Source organism: Thunnus thynnus, chromosome 23, assembly GCF_963924715.1.
Source record: "Thunnus thynnus chromosome 23, fThuThy2.1, whole genome shotgun sequence".
In the NCBI taxonomy this organism is placed as follows: domain Eukaryota; kingdom Metazoa; phylum Chordata; class Actinopteri; order Scombriformes; family Scombridae; genus Thunnus; species Thunnus thynnus.
The window spans coordinates 2,612,016-2,638,067 of NC_089539.1; the positions used below are offsets into that span (position 1 = coordinate 2,612,016).

Below are 26,052 nucleotides of genomic sequence, written 5' to 3' on the forward strand. Positions count from 1 at the left end.
AAATGTACTGAACATATTCAAGCTCCCCAGAGGATGCACTCTTTTCATTTTGGACACTACATAACATTTCTATAACATTATAGCTCCACTGCTGTATAATGTTTGTTCCATTGAACATTTTATATTGTGTAGTGTAATTCATTTAAATCCTGTTTAAACAGGTTGTTGGAACATGGGGTATAACGCAGTAAACTAATGACCTATGTGATTTGATAGGACAGACAGAAAGACAGGAGGGTTTAAAAACGTGTGATGACTTTATTGGTTCGACTTTATAGTTACACTCACTAGTGCAGCATGAGGCCAGCACTGAAGATGCACTGTCTGAGGAAGTACCAAATGGGCAAATGGAATCTTTAAACCCTAAGTTTGTCTTTTTTTTTTCTTTTACAGACAGACAAGTGTTTAGTAAAGGTTCTTAATGTAGAATTGTGAAGCGATTTGCATGTATTAATCGTTTTTATTGCTAGTGAGTCAACGGCTAGTAATGTAATGTAAAGACAGCTGGCATTTCACACACTATTTGATTGCTGTGTGTCTGATCTGCATATCAACAGTCTTATGAGCAGTATTGCTTGGATGTAACATTTGCTTGTTGCCATGGCTATCCAAGCAACATATGTGCATCATATCTGGTTATATTTTCTGGCAGATGGGGAGGTTTTTTTTTGTTTGTTGTTTTGTTTTTGGCTTTATTTGACAGTCATCAGTGAAGAGAGCGAGAGAGACAGAGAGAGAGAGAGAGAGAGAACATGGACCAAAGGTTCCCAGCTGGAATTGAACCATGAATGTTGTGACTCTGCGCTATGCTCCTTAACCATTACGAGCCCTGAGGGGGAGGTTACAACTACTTATAAGCCTCTTTTATATATATGCATGATTAAAAGTTCATTTGAGTGTAGGTTTGTGGTTGAACGTTATTGGTCAGGATGCTGACGTAAGCCCATATTTGCTGTCAAAAAACCTCACAGAAATTCACTGATTGGTTCCCTTCAAAATTCTGTTAAACACATTTCATTACTGGATTTCTTTTTGTCAAATGTATTTTCCAACAATGTATAATCCAACAGAAGTCTTTACTAAAACTAGTCACAAAGGTGCATTATCATAGTCAATACTAAAAAGAGATTTTCAGTGGCAGATAAATAAAAGTAGTGCAGTTCTCTGCTTTTAACCGCAAGGTTTTTGATAAAAGCCCTCTACAACATGAGGTTTTCACAGCTGTTGTGTCCTCACAGCTCTCGTGTGCTGCAGAATGTAAACCATCTGTAAATCAAGCAGACAGGCCGACCAGTTATTCTACTAGCATTCCTTCCTGTGTCTGGCTGTCAGAGAGAATGCTTCTGTTGGTCACTTAACACATACACACAAAGGTGTTTGTATTGTTGAAGCAGATAAACTGCATGTCAGGGGTTTCTCACTCCAACCCAAACACCCATGAACACCAACCTCCAGCCAAGAACGGGAAGAATGAGGGAAAGTAGGAAATGAAGTTTTAGTGTCATGACCCCCCCTCTCTCTTTTAGTTCAGAGCAGGATTTATTGGGAAATAAAAGGGGAGGCCATTATCATGTTAGTGAGCTGGCCTGACTGGAAATGACTTGGCTGTTATCTTGTTAGGAAATGGATTGCTTGTCACAGTCGTCTAGACGTTGTGGGTTCAGACTACAATGTGGAGAAATGTGAAGTGTGTAATAGTTTAACCACAAGGTTTTTGACCTGCTCTGACCTGTTTAACTATGATGCCTTCACTTGTGTGTGTGGTCTCCAAGGTTCCCATTAGTCATCAGAACAAGTGCCAGGATGAAAGGAGTATTCTTCCTGCAGGTTAATGCACAACACAGCTGCAGCTCTAAGTCTATATGTGCATTCATGTTTAATTTCAACATACTTTTGATCTATTGAATAAGACAGAAATCCTTTGAAATGTGAGTGATGTACTGACCTGAGTACTGAAGGCTGTAAGGACCAGTGTGTAGGATTTAGTGGCATCTAGCAGTGAGGTTGCAGATTGCAACCAACAATTTCTGTAACTTTCCACAACCAACAATCTGACATTCACACCCACAATATGACATTCACACCCACTTCACACAGCTACTGGCCAAAGCTGAACAGGTAACTGGCACATGGTGGATTCAGGGATACTAACAACAGCAATTAACTTAGTTAGTTTATTAGCTATACGCTCATTTTGGAGACTCTAGTTTGTGTTGAATTTTATTTTGTAATACAGAGAGGTATTTCTAATATGCTGTCTGCTCCAATTATATCATTGAGGGTAATATCGGCTGTATTTGTTGATTGTTTGAAGCTGGAAAATCCAAATTTGGCCAAAGTTGTGGAGCTGAGGCAAGCAAGCAAGAAGCAACAACTCCTACAGTTCAGTGTGACTGACAGGAGTCTATATAGAATACTTCCCCAGACAGATCCCATCACTCAGACCACATTCAGAGGGGGCCTGGGCCACATGTAGCCACATTCTTTTAGCAGCGTGTATGCAAATGGGCCACATTGAAGGACCGCCAATGCAACTGACATCCTCTTTGCGTAAACAGAAGTATGTACTCATTTGCATGCCAATGGCATCGTATTAAAGGGTGAAACAAGAAGCCACAACAGGCTAAATGGATTCTCGTGGATGGAGTACACACATAACAGGTTGTCTGATTTCCATTTGGGCCAAAGAGTTTTGATTTTGCCTGCGCGCCAAGGTCTTTGCAAACTTCTTCTTCTTTTAATGTCAGGCAGACTAGGCATGAGATGTGCACTGCTGCCTCCCACAGGTTAAAAACAACAACACATTTGGTCTTTCCAAACGGAAATGATATAAATGTTTATTTGCATATAGAGTAGTCACTTGAGACACATATGTAGACATGTTAATGCCAGGTGTGAACAGGGCCTGACAGCAGACTGTTTGCTCTGTGTTGACGTCTGTATTTCGCTGACTGATGGATGCATTGAGCGGGATTTGGAGTCTGAATTAATTAACTGACATGTTTATCAGTTCCCCCTTTCTTCTCAAACCTCCCTCCAGTATATCCGTCTCGCAGTTTCACCCTCCCGCACTCTTTTTTTCCCCCCCTTCTCTCTTCTTCTCACCCCGCTGCTCCTTGTGTTTATATGCAGTCCATTAAAGCTGACATGTCTCTGTAGACTCACAGCCTTAAATGGAGAGAGGGAGAGCTTGAGAGAACCAGGCAGACAGGTAGACAGAAGCAAGACACTTGACCTCTGGCAGCTGCAGCAGGCTGTCGATGTAGCGGGCAGCTCCCAAATGAGAATATGTCTTTAAATGTGTGAAACTGCAAGAAAGAGGATTAATGCTTAGTCAGCCTTTCTTGGATCAATAAAGATGAAAGCTGTAAGAGCAGAGGAGGAGAGCATAAAAACAGTAGAACATGAATGTAGGTTTGAGCCCTTAGCATCGCTGTTAGCATGTAAATACAGAGCTGCAGCTGCTGAAGCAGTCGTATCAAAGCCTGAATCAACACATAAGCCTTTACAGTCGCTGGTAGATATTCAGTGGTAAAAATGCTGCGTAGGAAGTTGTGTGTCTTCTGTTCGTTGCGTCTGTTGAAGCAGCAGAAGTGTTTTCTCCCTCCCAAACAGTAGGAATGCATTAGGATGGCATTCAGTCAGTTGGCATGTCCTTCGGAACAGCACTGTCCTCTAGAGCAAGGGTTTTCAAAGTCTGGACAGCCTTTATTTGTTTACATTCTGGTAAATTGGCACCATTAAAAGTTTGTTGAATTAGCTATTAGCAGCTCCTGTTTGCAGTGTAGCCATGGATGTACAGACAAATATCACTGGGGATGACTTTGAGTCTGAAGAAGACTTATTAATTAATAAGTATTTATATGGAATGTCTTTTTCTATGATTTCACTCTGAATCTAAAAATATGTGCATCATGACTGTGTGTTCAGATTCATGACTCAGACGAGATTTGACGCAAATTGCCTCTCCCTCTGCGTCCCCCCTTCAACTCCCTCATGTCTTCCTGCTTAGACACCTCACAGTTCGAAAACCCTCTGTTCAAGAGCAAGATTTCCCTACTGGCCAGATTTTCAATCCATTTTTTTAGTGGATGTTCTTGTAGTATCAGACCAAGCTTTTCAGTTCTGCACAGCTGATAGCAGCCATCAAATTTACTGACTGTATTCATCATCATTTCCATCATCATTGTATCCTCTGTCTTGATGAGGTAAATAGTAGACTTAACTTGTAGGTGTTTGAAGAACTTTGTGTTGCAGCAAAGGTTGAGCCTGGTTGAACGTTTTCTTTGCAACATGAGCTTAGATTCTAATGTCCGCAGCATCATCACTGAGTTCATTGTTAGCACTGTGGTATTATGGGGTGTAATGAACCCAGAAGAGGCTGCAACAATGGTTTACACCTCTGTTTTTCTTTTAGTATGATGCATCATTTTTTGAGCAAATAACCCTAAACCTTACAGGTTTCTAGCAGTAGCAACCACAGTTTGAATGCAGAATCTATCAGAGTTGTAGATTTGAGATTTGGATTCGAGTCAGACTTAAGTCACAGAAATGAGGGATTTAGACTGGCTTGGACTCTACAGCTCAGGTACATGAGACTTAACTCCCTTAAAACATGACTTTAACTTGTGTTGACTGAATTGACTTGCACTTTCCCTCAAGGACATTTCTTTGACAGGCATAGAAATTGAGGCCTGAACCTGTCTTGACTGACTTGATTCTTGACTTGAACTCATCTCGTGTTACTTGAAACTTGACGTGAACTCTCCCCCATATACATGTAAAGAGCTCTGGTGCTGTATCTCTACATAGATTGTTTTAGAGGTGAGGCATCACCTTCTAAAAACAATGACACCTACTTTGACTAAACTATATCTGACATGCAAGTGAAACTGTGTTCTGTATTTTAAATCCTCTTACTGTAGAAGACTACACGCTGTAATAATATGTGTTTTTGAGGAATTAAACAGCAGACACTTTAGTCCCTGCAGTGCACATAGTGTTTTTTAGAATGAAAGCCTTCTATTTAAAAGCTTTCAGCGCTCACTCAGGTCCACAAGCCCGCACAATTTGACCTGCTGAACCTTAAACAGCCTGTCGCCTTTTTCTGGTTGTCAACTGATGTTTTACTGCTGTCTAATTAGTGATCATCAAAGAGAGAGAGCAGCTACAGAGGCCTGGAGCCTGGAGTGTGTGCTGAGAGAAGCACTTCTGTTGATCTGGGCCTGGACTGGCATCTGTGTGTATGTGTATGTGTGTGTGTGTGTGTGTGTGTGTGTGGGATGTCTTTATAGAGAGAATAAATTCATTTTCAACAGGATATGGGTTACAAATGTGTGTGTGTATACATATTTATGAGTTTTGTCATGCATGTTTGTGTAAGTATGTTTATGTGTGTTATGTGTGAATTAATGATGGCAGTAACCAACAGATAGTAACAGATGTGAAGTGTTGGCTATGGGTCATATAGTTCCCAATGGCTGTGTGTGTGTGTGTGTGTGTGTGTGTGTGTGTGTGTGTGTGTGTGTTAGCCAGCACCTGCAGGGCTTACAGATTGAAAACAAAACAGTCCACATGATACAAGGCCAACAAGCCGGATCAGTGTGTGTGTGTGTGTTTGTGTGTGTGTGTCAGCATCAAGCGGAGTTGTGTGCACTGGGGTCGACAGACGCAGCGTGGGTGACTGGCCCTCCTGGGGTTTTCTCATTATCCCCTGTCTGTGTCTTGAATACTCCAGTAAATTTTGAAATAACAAAAAAACACTAATAAGGTTTTTATGCATTTTAAAGAGGAGGTCCACACTAGTTTTTTTGGTGCCGTACATATAATCACATACATTCTTATTGTCATGAGCTTTCAGCCTGGGGTAGCAGCTGCAGCGCCAGGTATAAATAGAGGAACGGCGGCTGACGGTAGCTCCAGTTTGTGCATCTCATACATACTAGCTGCTGGTAATGTTAACGAGCCTTCGATTTTTTGTCTTGCCGGGGCTGCGTAGAGGCTGTGTTATTTACTCGTGGAGCTGTGGAGTTTGTAAGAAAAGGCTAAAGCAAAAAAATGTGTAGCATTTGAAAGTCAAAGTCAACACTTGTGATCATTTAAATGTACCACACACTTACAATAACAGCTGATGTCATTTGTCTAAGACTGAGGACGCCCACCCAAACACTGACATAAACTGAGAAAACTGACTGAAAAAGTACAGCCAAAATAAGAGAAAAAGAGCTCACATCTAGAGGAAAAAAAGCAACAGACAGGGAGCAGAAATGTCTTGTTCAAGTTGTATTTCAAGTGACAGAATATTCCAGACAGGATTCCTGCTCCTACCAGCTCTCAATGAAGCTGGTTGTGGAGTTTTTGTGGGGGGTCTCTCCTCAGGCTGCAGGTGGGGATGTTGTACCTGTCACAAGTGGTCTCCAGATGTTGTAACTCTCTCTGCCTGCCTCCACTTCATTCTGCTTCCTTTAACAAAGTGTTTGGTTTTTTTTTTGGGTGAAACGATGCATCACGCTGCTAGCCTGCCAAAGCAAACTGAGTAAGAGTTTAGTCTTACTTCAATAAACATATCTTATGATGTGAGCAAAGTGAACTCAAGCAGGTGACTCCTGCTCAGAGAAGGTCGCTATGGTAACCGGGGGCCACCATTGGTTCAGATCAACCAGAGGATGTGAGAAAGAGAATCTGAATGAAACAAATCATATTTATATGTCAAACACCTGGTGGTTTCTCGGTGGGGCTACAGTGTGGGTATTATAGGACTAATAGAGGGGCAGTACAGCTATGAACTGACACTTCCCAAAGACACACACACACACACACACATACACACACACACACACACACACACATTGAGAGAGCCTCTTGTAGTAAACCGTTAGCACAGTTACAACACAGAAACTCTCTCAAAGGGGAATAAATATGCTCCTAGCGACTGTCAAAGCAGTCGGCCTCCTTGTCTGTAGACAGACAGCAGCTGCTCATGGCTGGTTAGCTCTGACTATCAACACAGCAGGAATACATATTAGCGTAGCCACGTGGTGCTGCCTGATGGGAGGGAGAGTTCTACTCTCTCAGCAAATAAAATGTTTCTCTTTTATTAGCTGATTAGAGTTTTTGGTAAACTTCATCATGTTCAAATCACTTCCTAATCATTTTCCAGAGCTTTCCTGAAAAAGACTGTAATTTGGTGCTAAGTAAATGAATGAATTGATTAATTGTGTGCAAATGGTAGTTCACAATTCCAGTGAATTCATTCCAATGAATTTAATGAGTGTATTGTACACTGTATATCAAGAATAAAGTTTCAATAGAAACTAAAAATGAATCCATTCAAAGCCACTTAGTTGGTTTTGATTGTTGCTTTTCATTCAGGTATTCAGATCTCCTATAAATAGAACCAAGTAACATAGTTCTTTCTTATGGATTGCTTTGCTTCTTTGCTTTGTTTTCATCTGCTGTTTTCTGACAACAGGACTTGAAGCTCTGCAGTGAAATTCTTCTTTATGCTCTTAACTTGTGACATTTCTGTCAGTGAAACTTGCTGACAAACAGAGAGGAACAGGTAGCCTTGTATGGTCATTTTAGGGGCGTTGATTATGATTATGCGAAACCAGAATTATCCTTTAAGTGCAATTGCTAACATGCTCCTTAAATATATGCAGCTTAAAATGTAAGAAACTCTTTCATTGTCTCTCAGGGTAAAGGACAGTATGTAGAGATTACATTTGGTCTATCTGAGAGCTGCACATTTTGATTCCCCTTCATGTATTTTAATGCTTACAAATGACTTGAGTTGAAAAATCAGTTAATGTGTGTGTCCAGTGAACCTTGTATCACCTCTCTAATATATCACCTCTCTAATAAGCTGAAGGCTCAGCATGCAGACAGTGTTTGACTTGGCAGAATGCACTCTTTTTTTTTCCCCTCTCGTCTCTCCCTTATGTCATCCCGTTTTCATCTTCTCCTCGACCTGTCCCACATTTTCCCTCTTGAACTGGATTTTAAAGATGCAGATGGCAAAAGCAGCTCTTTTTTTTTTTTTTTTGTCTCTCTCGATACCCGAAGTGACATCCTCCTTTCTCTCAGCGTGACCGCGTGCTCGTGGGCATCATGCAGGACCGTAAGTGGTCCCGGGTGCAGATGAGACACGGGTGAGTTAAAAGGCGATGACACCAGCTGCTGCGCTGCGTTCAAGCTCATTGCGGTGGTAGAGATTTGAAAGGCAGTCGAGGCTTAAGACCTAATTTTGTAGCCTGTACAGAGAGCGGCACAAAACACGGGAGTTCAAAAGGGCAGCGGTTGCTTTAATCCTATCAGGTGACGGAGACAGGCTCCAGACACACACACACACACACACACACACACACACACACACACACACACACACACACAGACCTGCCTAAACACAGATAAAACCATACAATTCTATCAGCATATATCCATATGCTTGTATGTACGCACATTTGGACACTCAGATAACAAGTGCAAGTTCCGTCCACACATTCCCACAGAGTGTCTGCACTCTGTCAGGGCAGAGTTTTCCACTTTAAAGGGCCAGTTCAAAAAATATATTCTCTCAATTACCTTTATCTACCGCAGACTATTGAAGATTTCTGCCTCCAGCCCAATATAATGGAAGTGAATGATAAACTACATTTAAAGAAATTCAACAGCAACACTTGCAACTGTCATTGGAACTATTTCCTCAGTTTCTTTTAATGGTCAGTAGATGGTTTTTTGATCTTATGTAGTGAGAAGGAGCGTTTTTGTGTGGAGGTTGGGGTGGTGGATGGGTGTGTAGTTCGTCGTACTTTCATACAGAAGATGGGAGTTTGTGTCCCATCCCAAACCTGCAAATAATATTTACCTTTTCATCAACCCATGATCTTCCCAAACCGTAACCATACTGAAGTCACCATGAAGAGATTGAAAATGTAAAAACGTTGACATTGGATGGAGGAAATCTGGGGTTTTGCAGAATTGTCCAATATTGCCGTTTATGTCTGGTGATAGGATGTTCTTGTTCTACCCATTCTCCACACTCTTAGCCCAAATTCTGACCATGACCGTTTCACCAATATTACAAAACATATATATTCTCACCTCCCTCTAGTGGTATCCATCCAGGCAGATAGTTTTGGTTTTATTTGTCCAGGTTTTGAGAAATCTGTCTGGAATGGAAGATGTTACTGACTCCATTGAAATATTCCATTTTCATTCCATTCAATTCAGGAGCATAAAGCATCAATACTGTTGCTGTGGTTACCTGTAATGTCACATACTGTATGACCGGCTATCATGAGAGCTGATTTAGAACGTTGCCATTCTAACAGTAGGGCTGCTGTCTAAACATGATGTTGTCAGACTTGTTTTGTTGGGTGTGCACAGACCAACACGCAAAACTGTCAGGAAACAGAAAAGTTGAATAGAAAACAGCACTGATTTTTTTTTTTCACGCCGAATGTTGGAAGGTTTGGCAAAACCACTTTTGAAACATGCTAGACTCCTCTACTACTGTCCAATGTGATCACCACTGTGACTGTCAGGAGCCCAGCAGTGTCTGCAGTGTTAGTGAATGATCACAATGTGAGTGGAATCAAGATAAGAAGAGTGCTAATTATTGCCAGGTGTAGATGCAGGGGTTTATGGATCAGATGTCATTATCCACATAATGTATTCAGATAGAGATCACATGTTAATACCAGGTGAAATTGGGCTACAGTGACAGATGCTCCCATGTTTTATACCTGTTCAGAGTTGAGGTATATGTCTACATGTATTTTCTTCATTGTCTTGAACCCGCCTTCCAATCTGAATCAACCAATCAGCTTGCTTGAGGCTCAGGTCTGCTGGATGCATTATTAAGATTTGGGGAGTTTTTTGGATGGCAGTTTTGGTAGAATTTGGGTATAAATAAATAATTTCATTTAAAATATGGATTTTTATTTATAGATATTATTCATGTAATTTGCATGCAATATAGATCTCCCCAACCAGCAGACAAAAATTTCAACCCGCGGCAACACTTCAAAAGTAGCCCAATTCCACAGGAAAACCGCAGACCTGGCAACCCTGCAGCATTGCTACAAAGTAGCTTTGTTGTGTGGCAGGCAGTGACATGTACTGTGTGTTAGTCAGTTCTTTCTGTGTGTGTGTCTGTGTGTGTGTGTGTGTGTGTGTGTGTGTGTGTGTGTGTGTGTGTGTGTGTGTGTGTGTGTGTGTGTGAGTCTCAACCCTAACTAAGGCAAACACAGCAGCAGCTCCCAGCACTCAGCTCATCTGCTCTCATGTCTCGTCAGCATCCCTGGAGAGAGAGGCAGCCTGCTGAGGAAACACACACACACACACACACACACACACACACACACACACACACACACACACACACACAGAGCTAAAGATTGACTTGTTTGTGTGAGAGGCATATTGAGAAAGGATGGCTGCATATCAGTTTCTGCATGTTCTCTCCTAAAAAGTGTCACCTGATTTGTGTTTGTGTGTGTGTGTGTTTGTGTGTATGTGTGTGTATGTGTGTGTATGTGTGTGTATGTGTGTGTGTGTGTTTGTGTGTGTTTGTGTGCAGGCATATTATCTGTGTATACTTGAATTTTAGTCTGTGGTGGTCTTGTGTTTGGGAAAGAGGTCACGCTCTCTGCTCTTATCCACCCATTCTCTAAAACACACACTCCTACACACACACACACACACACACACACACACACACACACACACACACACACACACACAGAGTTGATGTGTCAGACCTCTGGCTTGAATTCAGGGAGATAATTACAGGAAAGAGCTTTTGGGCTCTGAATGCTATTTGATTGCACTGCCTCTTCCTCTACTGGAAGTCAAGAGAGCGTTGAGTGTGTGCGTGCATGCGTGTCTGTGTGCGTTACCATGGTTACATTGTGGGAAGGGGTGACGTCGTGTGTGTTGTAGATTTGTAATGATGATAAGTTAAAAACCGAGTCAACTTGCAGGAAGATTTACAGTTTACATCTCGGCTTTGTCATCTGCTACATAAAGATCATCCAACAGTTGATGACGTCGTGATGCTATCACTAGGAGGCAATCGAAGACATTATTCTCAGATGACATTTCACTTGAAACCTGTGCAGCTGTTGCAGAGCATCTGGGTGTTGTGTTAAAGACTGTAAAGCAGCTTTGAGATGAGCTGTTATTGACTTGCATGAGCATATAATTGCTTTACAAAACTATAATGTACTGAGTTTTGCCCAGAGAGACCCCGAATACCCCCCAAATCATCCAGCGCTCATTCAGTATCATGTAAGGCCAGAGGATCCTGCCTCATGGCAGAGCATTCTGGCAGCCACTACAGAAATTATTTATTGTCCTTGACTTTGAACCTCAGGCTTATTTTGCTCGTTTAAACATTTCATTTACATTTTTTTTTTCAGTCATAACTAGGCATGCCATATGTTGTTATTTTCAAGATAAATTAGGCTACATATGTCATGATTACACGTCATCATTTGGTATGTGATACTAGTTATAGAACGCAGTTGTAGATCAAGTTATATTCAATTTGAAATAGTTTGTTTTACATGTATACAGCTGTCAGACTTGAAATGAGATTTCAGCTGCTAACACTACAAAAAAAATTTCAACTATTTTTAACCACTTATATATCCACATATCAACTACACTCATTTTATACTCTTCAAATAGCAATCCATTACACGTCAAATGACATTTTAACTGCGTTCATCTCTCTGTTTTCAGCTGACATTTCTCCTTTCATTGATGGCACTTAAACTCTTCAACCCATTTCAGATCTCAGGAGCTTTGAACAAGCAAAATAAAAATAAAAAGCTCTGTAAGCTCTTCTACCTCCCACACCTTCCACTGTTCATATACCATGCTGTTTCAACTTGTTTCAACATTTGTATTTCAACTGTCACTTGTGCTGCTTTAGGTTTCCCACTAGCAACAATTCAACCCAGCCTTTAGTAGTTTGGTATGTGAGAGACACTATACAAGTTCAAGAACAGATTTTATGTGCAATATAGTAGAGTTATATGTGATTTGAAATGTTCTTAACACACAACAGATATCAGTATATGAACAGCCAGAGAAGAATGTCAATGTTAGTAACAAAAAGAGGAACTTTGGCACTAAAAAGACTGTAATGTTGAAAGATATCTACTTGATTTGACTCATTTAGACGCTGAAGCTTCATATTAGCTTCAGATAAACTTTTAAAATACATGTTTGCACAGAAGGAGGACTGTGGATTTTTTCCCCCATCACTTCCATTGTAAGTGCATTATGAAGGGATCTTCTAATGGTCAGTATGAACAGGAGGAATGATTATACCAAAAACACCTGTTTCAGTGTTCATTTGGGCACCTGGCAGATGTTTTAAGGAACCCGTCCATGCAAGGTGAAAAGTTCATGGGGAGTAATTTGGGGTTCACTATCTTGCCCATAAGTACACCTTGACATGTGGACAGGAGGATCTGGGGATCAAACTGCCAACTATGTGATTAGTGTACAACCCGCTGAGCCACAGCCGCCCTTAGGAGAAGTCGCAGCTTAGCAACAACTGAAACCAGCAGCCCTCCAGCTGTGAGGATTCATTTAGATCGGTAATGAGGACGCTGTGTCAAAGCTGTGAGTTCATCTGAAAGTAACAACCAACCTCCGGCCAATCACAATCAAGTATTCTCAATGGCCGCAGATAAATGAGGGAGAATGCAAAGAGTGATAAATTAGCTGGATACTGTGCTGGCAGAGATGCAATTAAACAAAGATGTGTGAGCAGTCAGCCAGTTGTATGTGTATGTGTGTGAAACTGAAATCCAATCAATGTATCTGTGTGTATATAGGAGCAAGGGGTAGACTGTTACATTGTGTGTGTGTGTGTGTGTGTTTGTCTGCATTCCTGCTGTGTGTTGGTGTGCCTCTTGTGTGTTCCGCAGTCCTGGTGGCTTGTTGTGAGGCTGGTGGTTGACCAGCCCTGTCATTAGATCCACACACTCATACACACATACAGACAGATATCTTACTGTACTTGTGTGGGCCTTAGTTATCCATACTCCTCACTTAACCCCCTTACCCCTTAACTTAACCTAAAACATGCCCCTTAAGAAGAAAAAAAAATCTAATTCCAAGGACGTTTCACTGCAGTTTGTCTGCCTGGCCATGAATCTTCCGCTGAAGCTGATTTAATCTTAAAAAAGACAGTTTGATCTACTGTGCTGGTTAATCTGGCACAAAAATGCATCTCTGCCCTCTTTCATGCAAACTGCAGTGTGGTTTCAAAGTGAGAAAATAACATAAACTACTACAGCAAACAGCCCCACAAATGCCAGGTTTTATGAGTAACGGATGATGGATGTTGAGATCTGACAGCCCGCAGCTGCTCATGCTTTTAAAATCCTTGCGTCATAAAAAGAAGTGAGGACAAACTGCTTCATCTGCTCTGCACTGGAATGAATGAGAGAGGAAGGTAAAACCATTATGAAACCAGACTTTACTTTCACAGTTGATTGTCTCAGCATGCAGTCCAAATAGTCTGTGTTATGACTTGGACCAGGCTGCACTGTTTACATGATGCTGTTCTAACGTCAGTGTTATGATTAGATGCAATAGATTTGTATGTTATGTTTTTGTTCTTCTTTGTTTACTATTAATGATGAAGTGAACTGATCCTTATTTCCATGCTGTATGGAAAACAAATTTTTGTTCACTATTGAAGTGAAGTGATATATGTGATGGCCTGTTCACATTGTCATTTAAAATGACAACATTTCGGAGCAAAAGTAATTTATTTTAATCGCAATGATCAGCAGATCAGCTCATGGGGCCTTCAAGTTCAACTTTTGTGAACTTTAAAGCTGGAGTGCGGGACTTTTGTCTCCCCCTTCTGGCAGTGAGAGTAATTACAAAAACATAGGCTGCACTGTAGCCTACTCTGCCGCTACCGTTGCAGCTGTAAAACAGTGGATAAATTGCCACGAGCATCACACAGCCCCTGCTAAATGACTCATTTCACTATCAGAATTTGATCCATTGGGTCTAATAACATTTGCAAAGCGTAGAAGAGCTGTATGATTTAATTATTTTCTCCCCATTCAAGTTAGCAGAGGGCTAACTGGAAGTTAGCCAGCTCAGCCATCGGAAGTCCCTGGGTGCACATTCAAACAGCCAGCGCAGAAGTGTCCCTCCCATATACTATGAAATACAGAGAGATTTATCTGGCTGGGATAGGCATAATCAGCATTGTGTGAACTCGTTCGGCAAGGGCTTGAATGTAACAGGGATTCATTTACATGTAAAAGTTCGGCACTGCGGGTTTAACGTGACTTTCATCTTGTATAGGTAGGTTTTTACTTGGCTTTTAAAAGTGCTCACTGAGGTTGCCTCTTTAATTTCTGCCGGTGAAGTGTTCCAGATTTTAGGTGTGTAAGCAGTCCCCGATGATTTTATGAGTATGGTGCTGTGAGAGCAGCAGCTGGGTTATTGGAGGGCTTAAGGACACGAGCTGGGACATTTGATTCTAGTAGCTCTGCAATATAGGCTGAGGCTAAGCCATTTAGTGCTTTGCAGACCGTTAAAATACTTTTAAAATCAATTCTACAAGTAACTGGTGTAGAGTAGCTAAAATCAGTGTCATGTGCTCACTCCTCCTGGTTCTGGTTAAGAGCCTGGCAGCTGAGTTCTGAATGAGTTTACTGATTTTTCTTTGGAGAGTTTGATTCAGAGTCACACCCAGGCTGGTAACTTCTGATTTAGTTTTGTTAGCCAGGTATCCCATTTAGGTTTTAGCCCAATCAATAATATTTCTGGTTTATTGACATCAGGCAAGAGGTTAGTGATTCAATGATGTCACAATCTGAAGGATCCAAGGACATGTATAATCTGCAGTCTCTAGCATGTGTCTTTCATTTTATTATTACTCTCTCTCAATTTATTATATACTCTAATTGTAACTAGAGTTTGAAGAAGCCAAATTTCACTGTCTTTAGTGTTGCAATCTACTGTGCTGCTGTGCATGTGACAGTAAAACCTCTTGAATCTCTTGGCTGTAGGCTGCAGAGTCTAGTTTGACAAAAGACATTTTAATTTTCCATGACATACAGTTAAAAATAAGACTGTATAACCTTTTACCTCTTTAATGACTCTAAGGCATTCATTCGGCAGCTAATCTAATTTGCCCAGCTTGGGGTGGTTTCATTTAATGGCAGTGGCTCAGAGGTTCTCATTCACTGGTGAAAATGACCACTCCTCTGGAGAAGTGACCATCCGTCCCAACGAGCTCAGCAGTGTTATCAGGCTCGGATTAAAGCTGACTAACAGGGCACTACTCTCTCCTATCCTCTCCTCTCTCATTATCCCCGCTCCTTACACCTCCCCTCCTCTTTCCACAATTACAGGGAGAAGGGCAGAGCCACAGTCTGCAGCTCTGGCATAAGCCATACTCAGTGTAATTGGCTTGACCTCTCCGGGAGTGTTGCTGCACGTGTGTGTGATTTAGGGGTTGTTTGAAAATTACAGAGAGAATAAAACATTCAGAGTGGTAACTGTCACTTTTGTTATAGATTTTCCTAACTTCTTTTGCTGTGGATTCCCTCATACATTAACACATACAAGGAAGGTTGCACATACTCACACAGTTTTTTTTTGTTTTTTGATGATGTAATTAATGTGATCCCACATGTATTTCCATTTGTTACAGTTGCTAGACATTGGTGTCTTATGAAGCATCAGGTGGCAAATTCAAATCAGTGAACGAGCAACAGCATCACAGTCTTATAGTCTAGAGATAACCAGGACTAGAGAAAAGAGACTGTCCTCAGCAGAAAAAACATGGCATAGTTGTTTGCTTAAACACATAAATCAACCTGTTTATATTTTTCTGACAAGTGACCTCTTGTGGTCACGACAGTGATTACTGTCCTACAAAAGGCCCACTTCGCTGGTAGTAATGGGATTTGTGGAGAACATGCAAAAGAGAACAATGAAGATACAGTGGAGCTTTTTCATACTGATATACTATTGAAAATGACTTACTGCTGAAGAACTTAGAAAGATATGGCATCAGCAGGGTTTCATTCTCCTGATTTAGTTACCTGAAGAATGAAGATATATGATGATTCAGATAAATAATTCACAATTATTATAGGTTACCAGTGAGGTTCCTCAAGGCTCAGTGTTAGGCCCATTTATTGTTTATTTGGTTTCCAGAATATTTTGTCATGTTAATTTGATGTGGTAATATCTTGAAACATTTTTTGGATACTGTGGAAAAGGAAACTAAGTTCTCTGTTTTTTCCTGATTTAGCAGGGGGAAGCTTTGGGTCATCTATAAATTGTTGCCAAGTTAGGGTTAGGATGCAGTTTCCAAGGGAGTAAAGGTTGCCAGATCATCAGCATTAACAGCAACATAGAGTTGAGTGTCATCTGCATAGTAATGAAATTGTACTTACAGATGACAGCCCCTAATGGTAATATATAGGCCGAAAAGTAGTGAACCTAGAACAGAGTCTTGTGGCACTCCATATTGTCACACTGTATGTTTGTTACCTGTGATGGGAAGCTGTGAATTGAATTTGTAACTGTTTCAGAAGGCACTGTCAAACAATGATCTGCCACTAGGAACTCCAGATCGCAATACTCATGGATCATTTGGATGGCAAAGAAATGTTACATATGTTGTTGTCTAATTTGGAGGACTTTTTCATCCAGCAATGTTGAAGAGGTTTAACTGATGCTGCTTTAACAGTCATCACTATGAAAAAGGGCTTTCCAAGTTTCAGTTGAAGGCAGAAACAATATCCTAAAATCATATCTACATGTTTGATATAGTTTGTTCTGTTCAGTATTTCTGCTAAACCTGACAGCTAACAGATTCTCTTTCTGTCATTTCTTCCCATGCACGTCTGCTGTACGACTCTGTCACACCTCCTCACCAGGTAAGACACTTAGCTTTAATGGATCTGACTGTTTTTCTGTTTTGTTTTGTAGCAGCTTTTCTGCCCAGGTGCTAAGACCTGGTCCATGCTGGGGGAGAAATTGTGGCTTTGTTTTTTAAAGTCAAGTCACACTAGTGTAAGAGTATGTGACAGTATGCTGTGGCTGCTCCGTGTGTGTGTGTGTGTGTTTGAAAATTGCATCTACGGTCTGTGACAAGATATTGACAACAATCTCACTTCTAGATGAAATTACTGTAGTAGTTGTTCTGGAGCTTTTGATAGTATAGGATGATATTAAGTATAATATTTGCTCAGTTGTCATGGAAATGTAGAAGGTCAAATTTACATCTTTTTGAGAACTTTCCACCCTAAAAGTATCATTCCCCTGCTCCCTGTGAGTGTTTTGTGTTATTGCTGATCACTGAGAAACATCACTCCTCAATTTCTTTGTTTTCAAAATGTTTGAAGGAGCAGGCATAATTGCAGTATTTAAGTATTTGAATATAGTCAAGCAAGTTTTTTATATTAAATGAGCTTTCTCAGTTTTACATTATGTTAGTTATTGATATCCAAAGATCAACTGTGACACAATTCTGTAGTGCATTTATCTACAGGTAGTAAATTATGTTCACAGACATGTTAAAGGTAAGGGAAAAAAACAAGGCAAGCCGCATGGGGCCACATGGATTAACATTACGGTCCTGTTCAGTTCTTGGCTCAAGCTAAAGTGAACTTGCACAACATGTGTGTGCGTGTTTGTGTGTTTATGTTGAACCTGAAAGTCTGGCTTCATCCACCCACGCGGCACAGTGTGAGAGGAGACACTGAAGTGTTTGGGTTTGACAGGTTGAAACCATACAAAAAGATGTGTTCTTGTGTGTTTTCTCGGTTGTTTTGCACTTTTCCCAGCGCAGAGAGACTTTGACAGGAAGATTTTGTTTTATGACAGTGTGTACGTGTATGTGTGTGTGTGTGTGTTATAGAGAGGAACAGAGAGTGAGAGTCACATGCCCTCCTTTTGTCTTTCTAATAATAACTTTGAATTATATCCTCTTTTTTTTCATACAGGTCTCTAAAGTATTCTACTGAATGGTTGGGTGGGGTTGAATGTGAATATAGCAGCACACGCGAGTGCAGGAACACAAACCCTGCCTCCTCTGACAGGAAGGCATTGTGTCAGTGGTTGTATCAGAGCTTTTGTTTGCCGTGTGTCTGAGGCCAGCTCTCCTTCAGAGGACAGGAAGGAAACAGAATAGCTCAATTATCCCTGACCACATGCCCTCGCTTACATGCTAGCCTTGCACAAAGTCATGCCAGTGAAAAAGATGCTGCAGTACCTGATTTGTGAGTTTTTCCAGGACTGCTGTTTGTTGTTGTGTTTGACGCATTGTTCACTGTTGTCAGCTTGCATCAAATACAAAGTATGTGTTTGTTTTTTTAAGCATTTTTGGACATATTTGACATTTTTAGCACATAAAGTTTCCCTTAAAATATACCAGACATGTTTTGAGGTTTCATACGACCACTATCAATATTGCAGGTATTTTCTGTCCTATCCAGGACCTACATCAAGATATCTTAACATCTGCTGACCAGATTTTCATGAAATTTATAAACAACCAGCAATGTAATCCATGTCAATATATCTCAAAAGCAGCAAGGGTCACTATAGCATAAAACAAGAGGAAGCTGTCCTCTTTCGTTTGGGTTCACTTCCGCTCAAAGCAATCATGCTGAGCAGTTCAAGAAGCTCCAGCTGAACTTTGTCACTTCTTCGTTCAGATGGGAATTCTCCATCCTCCCTCTGTGAGCCAGTCAAAGTTCACACATTACATCTACTTTGTTTTCTTTTTTTTCATTCCTCTGTGCAGTAAGTAAAGCAGTGCACATTCCTGCACAGACGGTTTGTTATTGTGCTCATGGAAACACTCTGATTAGCGTTAACTAGACTATATCACCTCCTTGAAAAGTGAGACTGATCACCTCCACCCAGTGTGTAAGACCACTTTGAGTGGCTTCACCGGGGTCAAGCATTTAAGCCGGCTGGATTTGTGTAGAGCATGTTTAGGGCCTTAGTACCAAGTATTATCCTGGTTAGGACAATTAATTTGAAAAGAAATGTCAAAGAGAATGTGTAACTATTACAGTCCTGGACAGGTTTCATGTTTGTCATGTGTCATAGTTGCGGTGATTTCAGGCCAAACATACAAGAAGGTTCAATTTGTGTGAAGAACATGAAAAGCAGCACATGGAAATAAGCTAATTAGGATGCTACAACGGAATGTAAACAGTCACAATAGTCACTTTCTAAGCTGGTATTGCCATCCTCTCTATTGCCAGTTTATTACTCAAGTCCCTGTAGGATCAGTCAGTAGAGTTACATAACTAATTCGACCATGCTTCCATACAGTAAAATTATCACCGTCATAACTTCTCCTTCGCATCAAGGACAGAACCCTGTTGGACGCTCGTTGTGAGGGCCCGCATATTTTGGATCAAGTTCGATTTAGTTAAACTTTGGCCACAAAACCTGATGGAAAATTAGCGTCGTGCTCCCTGCTATTGCTCTACGTAGCTGCCTGAGAGAGTGCAGCCGCTGTGTTCATTTGAATTAATGGCCAAGTTCTGTGCAATGTCAAACTAGTGTGTTTGGTGTGAAGGCCAAAATACTTTCATAAAGTACAAAAAGCCAATACTGATTTGGATCAAATTCAGGGACTTCTGCATGACTTTTAAGTGCTTCTTTGATCTCATTTAGAGGCTCAGTTTGTGTGTTTGTCCCATGTTGGACATGTTTAGACATCAGAGGTCTGTCTCTATCAGTGGAAGACTATTCAGCAGCCGAGAGCTATAAGGCTCTATAAGGCTTATAGCCTATATAAAGCTGTTACTGTTGGAAATAGTCTGCTTAGCTTTTATTATGAGGACAGTTTTAACAGCCAACAGTCTCAGCCTCATTAAGTACACTGGAACACCCATGAGTGACTTCCAGGACAAGTCACCAACTGCCAACGGCACTGATCTGCTATCTGATTACCATCTCATACCCTGGTTTAAGCCTATGCTGGGAACAGCCCAGTGCTGACTTGTGATCAGGCTGCAGACTCCTTCATCCCAAAATCTGACATCTGTTGGAGTCACGGATCTGTTTCCTGTTCCCACACCCTGCTGTCACTGACAACAGTCACTATAACATTGCTCCTGCTGCTGGGTTCTTGTCATTTTATTGCTTGAAATTTTAGCTGGCAATAATGTCTGATACTGTTGGCTGTGTCAGAAGTTCATATGCTCATATTGGTATGTGACTGACAACAAGAAACCAAACTATGATTACTTCAGCTTTCCAGGGTCATGGAAGGGAAATATGATATACTGATATGAAAGGGTAGCTTTGCACTTTCTCCTAAACTTGGAGAACTTTTCTTCCTAATGAAAAGGTCCACATCTTGCCTCTTTTCTGAAACTGGCTTCTAAAAAGAATTTCAGTCTAGAAAATATTCTCTGATAAAAAGATGAGTTCTGATGAGTACTTGAACTATATTCAGTTTGAGAACTGGAAGCAAAGATTATAGGTTAGAATAACCAATATTATCAGCAGATTTTGGCATGTTTCTGTGCCAACATGTTGGCTTGTGTTTTGCTTAATGACATATTGATTCCTCACATTTTTCTTATCTTTTGACTATTAGTCAATGTGACTGATATTTTTTGGATGTAGTAATTTTTCAATACCAGTGTTACAAGTTTTGGAACAGATGCCAAAATAATTTTTATGAATGAGAAAATACATAACGTTTTTCTACATATGTCATTTTTTTTTCTGTTTAACAAAATAAGCCACACATATCAGATACATCAGTATTTAGTTTTATTCTAACACAGAGCAGTTGTGCGAGACCCTGCTGAAATAAAATACTATCTGAAATGAGCAAATATTAGGAAAAATCAGGAAATATCCACTCAAAGAATAAGTAAACAAGTCTAACAATCGAACAATTCATTCAATGCCAGCTTTTGATACTTGGCAGTTTTCAACTGGATGTAGTATTGAGGTATTGAAGTACATATTGAAGGTTGATACACGGTCCTAGATATGTAAGAAATACACAAGTTGGCTAGAACTGCAGAGTGTGTGGAGGAGAGACAGTTACATGGCTGAGGAGTCAGGAAAAGGAGTACCGTATATTTGGGCTGTGGGTAAAAGGAGCAAAGGGAACTTGATTGTGATGTTTGGGCTTTGCTGCTATTTGTCAGACTTAAACTCTACATATCATCCGTACACACACTGCCCGCGAGGACAAACTATATTTTCTAGCCAAAGACCAGGTGGTGTGTATCCCCCCTGCTGTCCTTCAGACTGGTCCAGAGTTTTGGCGCCAGATCTCAGATGTGAAGATGGCAAAGAGGAGATGAGAAGGACAAACACCAAACATCAGCTGGTCCTTTCGTAACAGATCAGAGTCTGAGAAGATAAACTCTCCTCCCCCCTGTTGTTTATGGAGGACTAGAGGAGTGAGGCTGTCTGTCAGTTTCTGTCTACATAGCATAGATGGCCTGACCACGTTGACCTTGCAGATATTACTTTATCAGCAGAAAAAATAAACACATGAAACATCATTATTGACTTTTCCATCTGTGGCCGGTTGGGTTTGAATCTCCTCTCCCGCTGGCAGCCGGTGGAGCGGCTCGTCTTCCATTCCAAAACATTTCTGGAGGCTTTCAGATATTCTCCCCCTGAACACACACACACACACACACACACACACACACACACACACAGCTCCATATAACCCTGAATTCACAGCTGTGCGCGTGTTTGGTTGGAGTAAAGTCATCCGGGAGTGTCCTCATGTTAACTCAGTCATGTCAGCCTCATAGAGGATGCCTTTTTGTGTATCACGATATGTGTATTTATCTTCGCCTCCATCTGGGCTGCTGCAGGTCAGGAGTGTAACAGGAGAATTGCCCCCCCCCCCCCTTCCTTTTTGGACCCATTCTGTTTGTCTTTTGGTTTCTTACCTCAAGAGGAGCCACTCAGAGATGGGATTATGATACTGAGAAAAAGAGAGGAGGAAATGAGGAAGAGCGTGAATGTGAGAGAGGAAGATGGAAGAAGATGGGCGTAACCTGTTAATCATAGAAAATGAGACTCTGTTCCTTTCATTCTTTCTTTTAGGCAAAGGTAAAATAAAGAGGCAGCAATATAAACAAACAAGAAAGCTACAAAACAGGAAATGAAGGAATACAAAGAAGAAAACAAAGAAGAAAAGGGTGGCACTGAGTAATCATTACTGTTTGCTCACACAAAGAAAATATGACAAAGAAGAAATAATGAAACCTGTCGCTGGTTAAATATTAGATTAACTCTTCCACGTGAGCTTTAGAGAGCACAGAACTCTCTGCAGAGCAGCATCCACAAAGCTGCCAGCTCCCTGCTCATTTACTGAGAAGACTTGAGCTCCATCCTTCTGCTCTCGTACCCAAGCAGCTGTACAGAAACACGCTTCCAACAAAATGTAGCCTCTCCCAGGCTGTTGTAGGATGTAACAGGAGAATTAAGTAAAATTACTGTTGCTTGACTTGAATATTACTCACAAACAGGGTTAGACACAAATAGCTCTTTCCATTTTGAATCCCGTTCCTATCTGACAAAAGCAATTTGCATGCTCATGCATGGGTCACAAGTATGGAATTTGTGAAATATGTTAAAATGAACAGGACAGGATATGATCTGATGTTGCTAATTGCAGGTTGCATGTTGCACATTTGGTGAAAGGAGCCTCAGTTTGATAAGATACCTGGACTCTGTAAGCTTCAGAGTTTTTTTTATCAGTAAACAGCAATGCTCATGTTATTAAAGCAGGAAGCTTCTTATTTCTTAGCTTTGTTGCTATTGTCAGTTAAAATGACAAATGTCACTGGTGGCAAATTATATCAGCTGTAGCTACTTTACATTATTTGCCATAAAGCTGCATGAATCAATATATTTATATTAACGATGGATCAAATCACCTACTGTACACTACCTGCTCAGCACCAGCAGACAGTTAGAGACTAGCTGGTCAACACAGTGGAGCATTTAGCAGCCAAAGAGACAGATATTTTCCTCAGGAGCTGGTAGAGAGTAAAAACAAGAGTTTTAAAGAGAGTGAATATATTACGTTCATCAGGCTGTCTGCTGGATGTGACTTTCCATGATGTTCTTATAAGGTGATGAATGTCAGTGTTGTGTTACAGCTTGTTACGCTGCCCCCAAGTGGCCAATCAAAAAAGACGAATGCTGCTTTAAATACATGTACTAATTAATTGACCTAAGTGTTACTCATGGCTGTAATAAGATGAAGCATGTTTGCTGACTTAAACAGCAGAGTGATATTGTTACTTGAGAATAATGAGAATGTGATAACATTAGATACACACGATTTTCTGCATAAAGACAAAGAACATTTTGCTATAAAAACATTTTACAGTTGAACGACTGTGTAACTTTATATTCCAAGTACAGTTCAGTAAAAATATGAAAAGAGCAGAGTCAGAGCAGTAACCATCACTGAAATTTAAATGAATTAAGAGTAGCTATAAATATAAAGGCACAAAGCAGGCTCTGTACAAAGCTTGATACATGGATTGGGGAAAAAGTAAAAGTAAAATGACTTGCTGCAGTTTATTTTGGAAATCCACCAACATACACACAGATACTTAATTTGTGTTTCTTTGTTTTGATGAGAATTTATTGAGTTTAAATAAAACTGACCTGTGTTGTTTGTTTAGGCTCCAGTTACCAACATAGTCTTCAAGCTAATAAAAAAATCTAATTATTAAGGGAATTAAACTTAACATGAGTGAAACCCTTCAGCACCAGTAGTGGCCCAGACCAGTAGCCTGTTGTCTAACATCCTTCTCTGTCGTTCGTTCTCTCTTTTTTTTTTTTTGGTTGGATTATTGACAGTTATGCAGCTGTGAGAAATGGCAGCTGTCAGAGCAATACATATTCACCCTGACTGTTTGACGTCAGCAGCACATCAGCAGCAGGATGCTGTTTGCTATTCTGAAGCAGTTTGAAAGCTGTTGTGTAGAAGGACGCAGAGTGAGCTCATGTAGAGTGGAAGTGAGGTGTGGCTGAAAACACTGAGCGGTCTGCCTAGTGCTAACATTTTGTACTTGTGGTCAGTGTGTGTGTGTGTGAGAGAGAGAGAGAGAGAGTGCGGTGTTGGACAACACTCTGTTTTCTAATTGAAATCTCTGAAAGGTGCTTAGCCAGCCAGTCATTCCTCATGCTTACACACACACACACACACACACACACACACATACACAGAGATGTTGGTCAGTGGCCAGCCAGTCAAGCTGATTTCCCCACCCAGCACAATACACACACGCACAGAGATGTCACTGGCAGGTCAGCAGAGGCAGTGGAAAGTGCTGTGTCATGTTATGTAGCATAGAGAAACAGAGAGAACGCCGGGTGTCTGTGACCTCTGACCTCTAGTCTGCAGGTGTGTCTGGCAGAGACAGGTCAGGGGGGATTAGGAGGGAAATCATTTGAGTTGTTTACAGAAGGAAACAGCTCCACCGGTGTGTGTCTGATAGTAATAAAGGAGTAATGGACACACTGTTGGGACAGATTCATGAGACTTTTGCCCCAATGAGATTAATTCACTGAATTAATCACATCCACAAATTCCTTTCTGTTATCTCTAAGTGTCTTCTTATAGTCTTTCTCAATATTTGTGTATAATAGTTGGTCTTATGTCACGTCAGTGCAGTCATTCAGACAGATTTAAACACAGAGTACCTGATCAGGTGCATCAGTTTCCACACTGTGGAGCAGCTGGCTTCTGCAGCTGTTTACTCAGTCAGCACAATGAGACAATGTATATCAAACACATCTCCTTTCCATAGAAATGATGCTCTTTCAAAACTTCTCAGAAACGAATGGAAAAAAAGTTGTTATGAAGGAAAAATCTTTTTAGAAACGGCCATATTTCCAATGTTTGTGTTTTTGTTTGTAATGCAGATAAATATAACACAGCAAACTGGAGCTGAACCAACTCATTCATTGATATATTGGTAACTATTTTGATAATTGATTAATCTTATCTCATTCACATTCATTGTTAGCAGCTTCTTAATTGTGAAGATTTGCTGCTTTTCTTTATCATATATGATAGTAAGCTGAATATCTTTGTGTTTAAGACTGTGGTTCAGATAAAACAAGCAATGTGAAGACATCACCTTGAGCTGTAGCAGACTGTGATGGCTATTTTTATTATTTTCTTACCTTTTGTAGAAAATAGTCGATAATGAAAATATTCATTAGTTGCAGCCCTGCAGCAAATGTGAATGTGTAATACGCAATCAAAACTGACTGCTTATAAGATTAGAACATCAACATCTTACTGCTTAGGAGTAGCTCTCCTCTTATATGTTTATCTCCTGCTTTCACTAATGTCATTGTTCATTTGGTTTTCAGAGTTCCTCATAAGATTATAAAGTTGTAGATTTTTTTTTTCATCCAATACAGGATCATAAAATGCTTCAGCACATTTGAAAGCTAAAAAAAAAATGTGCAAACTTAAGAGTCATGAGGTTTTCATCCAAGAGCAGCAAATCTGTAATCATTTAGAAGGAATGATGCTAAATAGATTACTAACATGCCCTAAACATCAACATTAATAAGGAAGATGTTTATTTCTATGGTGTTAATGCAAAACCAATGTTTAATTTGAGTCGTGACATTCAGCTCAAGTACAAATAATAAACACAGACAAATATCAAGACGGAGCAGAGAAGAAGAAAAACATCACATAGATGAAACTGACAACCAGAAATGAGATAACATGTAAATCAGCATGAGATGAGAATGATACAAAAACAGCTTGAACACAGAGAAACTCAAGTCCAAAATGTTGTTTGTGTGTTTGTATATATAGTGACTGCAGAAATGTCTGAGAACATGAGCAGCCAGTCTGCCACAGATGTTGTTTGTATCTTTAATAGATTAGATTGACTGGAGGAGCCTGTGGAGTGGGAGCAGGATTCAGTGAGGCACTCTTATCATGAGAAAGCTAAATCTGGTCAAACTGTTCTGTCTTTAGAGGTTGACTGA

The 26,052-nt window shown here is 40.5% G+C and overlaps 1 protein-coding gene across 14 annotated transcripts in view; it reads left to right on the forward strand.

Annotated features, from left to right (window-relative positions):
- The window catches only part of LOC137176048 (pleckstrin homology domain-containing family A member 5-like), a 239,317-nt gene that overhangs the window by 50,670 nt on the left and 162,595 nt on the right, over nt 1-26,052 (forward strand). Inside the window, exon 4 of one of the 14 annotated variants that reach the window (XM_067582093.1) lies at nt 18,012-18,364. The exons of the other annotated variants lie outside the window; for them this stretch is intronic. Coding sequence (XP_067438194.1) covers nt 18,012-18,159 — 148 coding nt within the window. The 3' untranslated portion in view covers nt 18,160-18,364. Of the gene's footprint in view, nt 1-18,011; nt 18,365-26,052 lie in introns of those variants that run through there. 14 annotated transcript variants of the gene reach the window in all.